This window comes from Blennius ocellaris (genome assembly GCF_963422515.1).
Source record: "Blennius ocellaris genome assembly, chromosome: 7".
NCBI classification, from domain to species: Eukaryota; Metazoa; Chordata; class Actinopteri; order Blenniiformes; family Blenniidae; genus Blennius; species Blennius ocellaris.
This window is the reverse complement of record NC_137656.1, coordinates 936,823-941,652: the sequence shown is the minus strand read 5'-3', so window position 1 is coordinate 941,652 and position 4,830 is coordinate 936,823. Positions and strand designations below refer to the sequence as shown.

At 45.5% G+C, this 4,830-nt stretch overlaps 1 protein-coding gene across 8 annotated transcripts in view; it reads left to right on the top strand.

The window, feature by feature from the left end:
• cyb561a3a (cytochrome b561 family, member A3a) overlaps window positions 1–4,285 on the top strand; it is a 7,200-nt gene extending 2,915 nt beyond the window's left edge. For 7 of the 8 annotated variants that reach the window (XM_080498817.1, XM_080498821.1, XM_080498819.1 and 4 more), the window contains 4 exons: window positions 481–685; window positions 2,410–2,618; window positions 2,709–2,863; window positions 2,967–3,539. In XM_080498817.1, the coding sequence (XP_080354943.1) occupies window positions 481–685; window positions 2,410–2,618; window positions 2,709–2,863; window positions 2,967–3,195 (798 nt within the window). In that variant the 3' untranslated portion in view covers window positions 3,196–3,539. Of the gene's footprint in view, window positions 1–480; window positions 686–2,409; window positions 2,619–2,708; window positions 2,864–2,966; window positions 3,540–4,064 lie in introns of those variants that run through there. The other variant, XM_080498815.1, reaches the window with a different exon arrangement.
• Window positions 4,286–4,830: the final 545 nt, after the last annotated feature.

Sequence of the window (4,830 nt, the reverse complement as noted above, 5' to 3'; positions counted from 1 at the left end):
GGCTTTATTATGTTTATATGTTTTTTTTTTTTTTTTTTAACTTTGTATGATTTCCAGCATGTTTACCTCATGAAGAGACGGCCTGTTCATTTATACGCACCGTCCCATCTAATAAAGAACTAAAGAACTAATAAATAACTAAAGAACTAATAAATAAACAATTTCTGTATACAACCATAAATTAATCTTTATATGTTGTTGGGTTTTTTTTTTAACTTTGTATGATTTCTGGCATATTTGCCTCATGAAGAGACGGCCTGTTCATTAATACGCACCGTCCCGTCTAATAAATAACTAAAGAACTAATAAATAACTAAAGAACTAATAAATAAGCCATTTCTATATACAACCATAAATTAATCCGTGACTTTAAATTGTGTGTTGGGCGACCGACCAGGGCGTGTTCTGTCAGGATGAGCTCAGTCGACGGTTAGCCACTCCCCCTTTCATCTTCTTTCATCTTCTTCCATTTGTCGGCAGCGTGCAGGTGCCATCAGGATGAGCTCCGTCACGACCTTCTACGCCTGCCACCTGCTGCTGCTGGCGCTCAGCCTGGCCTGCGTGGTTTGCGTGTGCGTGTGGAACAGCCGGTGGCGCGGCGGCTTCGCCTGGGACGGCTCCGGCCTGCAGTTCAACTGGCACCCGGTGCTGATGGTGCTGGGCCTGGTGGTGCTGTACGGCAACGGTGAGGGGGTCGCCGCCGTCTTTTCTTTTTTTTTGGTTTTGTTTTAAAATAGCGACGTGCGTTTACACGGAAGCTGCAGGGAAGCTTGAAAACGGTGTAGTTCCCATTCCAGGCCACCAGGTGGTGCTGCTGTTTGTTTTGGTTATGAAGCAACGTGGAGATGACTACGGTGTGGACGGACGACCAAGTTGTTATTACGGTGACTGTCAAAGTAAAACTACCAAGTCCCAGGACTCGTGGCCGCCATTTTTGTTCTGGTCCACCTACTGAGCATGTGCAGAAGTTATTTGCTTCAGCCACAGTCTTGAAAGTCAGAAAAGCCGCATTTTACCCCCCGTTTCCACGGCGACAGGTCGAAGTATTTTGTTTCTAAACATTCCGATTTTGCCTCGTTTCCATGGAGACTGTTCAGAAGGTTTTTTTTAAAAGTTGCGTTTTCCACGCAGACGGGTCGGAGTATTTTTTTAATGTTGGGCTTGTGCCCCATTTCAATGTAGTCTGTTCAGAGTATTTTTTTTAAACGTGAGTCCCCCCCCCCACTTGGAGCAACGGTGAGGGGCCGCCTTCTTTTTTTCTGTTTTGTATTGTTTTAAAATATCACTGCCAGTTTCACTTCTGCTTCTCACTTCTGCTCGCCGTCCGTCCCAACGGCCAGGTTGTGTTTGAGGAAATTGCACCTTCATGAGCGTTCTGGAGAAGGTCGTCACTCCTGGTCAATTTGAATTTCTTCAGAAAAACCAAAACAAAACTCTAATTATTCAATTAGATCAGCCATGTCGGCTGAAGCAAAGTTTTATTGGCACCAGGCTCTCACACACACAAATGACTTTTTAAACTAATATTACTATTTTAACTTTACACATTAAATTTCTACTACACACTAGTTTATACATTCACATCAAACTTATACACACATATATATGAATGTACGTGGCATTGATAATATTGAACAAGAATATTTACAAATAATAATAATAATATACTATTTATATGTCATTAACTGCATTTTAAATTCAAAATACAGTGTGGCAGTATTCCAGTTAATAATATTCTCTATCACACAGCAGAAGAATTATTTACTATGGCCGTAGAGGCAGCAGTGTTGAAAGTTACATTTTAACACATTTCCACCGAGTCTGAGTGTTTTCAAAAAGTTGTGTCCTCCCCCCCCAATTGCATGGAAACGGAGTCGGAGCATTTTCAAAAAGTTGCACCTCCCCTCGATTCCTTGGAAATGGAGTTGGAGCGTTTTCAAAAAGTTTCACCCCCCGATTCCATGTAAACAAGAGTCGAAGCGTTTTCAAAAAGGCCAATTTTCCACTGATACCACAGAAGCCGAGTCCATTTTCAAAAAGTTGTGTTTCCCCCCCAATTCCATGGAAATGGAGTCGGAGCATTTTCAAAAAGTTGCACCCCCCCAATTCCTTGGAAGGGGAGTTGGAGCATTTTCAAAAAGTTGTTCTCCCCCTGATTCCACGGAAACCGAGCCAGAGCGTTTTCAAAAAGTTGCATTCTCCCCCCAATTCCATGGAAACGGAGTCGGAGCATTTTCGAAAAGTGTCACCCACCTAATTCCTTGGAAAGGGAGTTCAAGCGTTTTCAAAAACTTGTTCTAACCCCCCCCCCGATTCCACGGAAACCGAGTCGGAGCGTTTTCAAAATTGTGTCTCCGTCGTAAACGGAACATTACGAAGGTTTTCCCCGTTTCCTGCCTCCCCCTGCAGGAGCGGTGTTGTACCGCGTCCCTCTGACCTGGGGTCAGAATAAACTCCCCTGGAAGATCCTCCACGCCGGCCTGATGTTCCTCGCCCTGGTCCTCGCCGTCCTGGGACTCTGCGCCGTTTTCGATTTCCACAACGCCAACAAGACCGCCAACCTCTACTCCTTGCACAGCTGGATCGGATTAGCCGCCGTCTGCCTTTTCGCCTTCCAGGTAAACGAGCGTTGATCCCGGAGGAAGTGTTGCTTTTATCGTGTCTCCCGTGTCCCGACGGCGTCCTCACGTCCACTCCTGTCCACTCAGTGGGCGGCGGGTGCGGCCGGCTTCCTCCTGCCTTGCTCCCCCCCCGCGCTGCGCAAACTCCTGAAGCCCGTCCACGTGTGGACGGGCGGCGCCATCTTGACCCTCAGCGTCGCCGCCTGCGTCTCCGGCATCAACGAGAAGCTCTTCTTCGTCCTGTAAGAGCTTTTATTTTGTGTTTTTTTTTTCCGGTTCCTCCCGGGTGTGCAGCTCAAGTCGTCGCGTCCTTCACATTAAAAATGCGTTTCCTCTCGCCGACAGGAAGGGATCCGCCGCCGGCAGTCCGCCGTACTCCGCCCTCCCCGCCGAAGCCTTGCTGGGAAACTCGCTGGGCGTCCTGATCGTCGCCTTCGGTCTGGTCGTCTTCGGGATCCTGTCCAACCCGCTGTGGCAGCGGCCGGAGGCCGGCGCCGAGGAGCTAGCATACTCGGTGAGAAACCCGCCGCTGTTCGGACGCCGCGGCGGTTCTGCGCGACGACACGTCGAGTGAAAGGCGCGTCGTTTCGCGTTTACGCGGCAAATGTTTTGAAAACGATGTGCGTTTACACGGAAGCTTGAAAATGGTGTAGTTCCCATTCCAGGCCACCAGGTGGTGCTGCTGTTTGTTTTGGTTATGAAGCAACGTGGAGATGACTACGTTGTGGAGCGACGAACAAGTTGTTACTGCGGTGACTGTCAAAGTAAAAGTCCCAGGACTCGAGATGCTTTGGAGGCCGCCATTTTTGTTCTGGTCCATCTACTGAGCATGTGCAGAAGTTATTTGCTTCAGCCGCAGTCGTGTGTCAGAAAAGTCGCATTTTACCCCCTCCGTTTCCACGGCGACAGGTCGAAGTATTTTCTTTTTAAACATTGCGATTTTGCCTCGTTTCCATGGAGACTGTTCAGACTTTCTAAAAACTTAACCCCCCCCCCATTTCCACTGAGACGTGTCAGAGTATTTTTTTTAAAAGTTGCGTTTTCCACGAAGATGAAGTTGAAGTATTTTTTTTTAATGTTGGGCATTTGCCCCCGTATCCATGGAGACTATTCAGAGTGTTTTTTTAAACTTAACACCCCCCCCCCCCCCCGGGAGGTGCCAGAATATTTTTTTTCAAAAGTTGCGTTCCCCCCCCCCCCCCTCGTTTCCACGCAGACGATTCGGAGTATTTATTTATTTATTTATTTTTTATGTTACGATTTTGCCCCGTTTCCACAGAGACTGTTTTGAAACTTTTTCAAAAAGTTGCGCTTGCAGCGAGCACCAGTGTCGCGTAAACAGTCGACCAACGTTTCCCCGGTTTTCACTTAAAAACGACGTGGTTGTAAACGGGTCCTTGAACTTCGTGAATCTTCCACTAATTCTCTGCTTTATTTTCACAGCCGCTGCTTCAGGATGAAAACCAATGAATGTTTTTAAAAAGAAGAAAACAATAAATAAACGAAACCGCTCTCTGAATCAGTGAAATCAGCACAAAGTAAATCTGAATGTAAAAGCAGCTTCCGGGACTTTTCTGTGTCGCGGGTGTAAATATTTATTTGAAATTATATTTAAGATTGACGTTTGTTTTGTGTTCACCAAAATAAAAATGTTTTTCATTGAACATGAGGTTTCTCTCTCTCTCTCTCTCTCTCTCTCTCTCTCACTTTCTCTCTCTCGTTGCTCAATCTGTCCCACGATGCACTGCAGCTTTTATCCCCTGCAGTAAAAATAAAATAAAGATTTAACTGGATTGGATCATTCACTAAATGCTGGTGAGACTTTGTTTCTCTGCCACTTCAGGATTATGGAGGTTTTACGGAAGGATTCTGAAGTTAGTTCATAAAAAAACAAAAACAAAAGAAAAACAATCAGATTCACTTTTTTCCAGAATTTATCATTAAAAAACAAAATCATGCAACAAGTTATTAAATACTAAACAAGCTATTCTCAAAAATACTTTACGAGTGATTTGGGGGAAAAGAGCAAACTGTGATTTTTAATTTTATATCAGCACAAAGTGATAGAAATCACCTTTTTCCTGCTAACTGGCTGAAGGGTAAAATGTTAAAACGCGGCAATCTGCGAGAAAATAGCCGATCAACGGCGCTATTTCCTCTGCTGGGCGGAGCTTCTGACAATAACAGAGTGACATCACGAGTTGTGCAC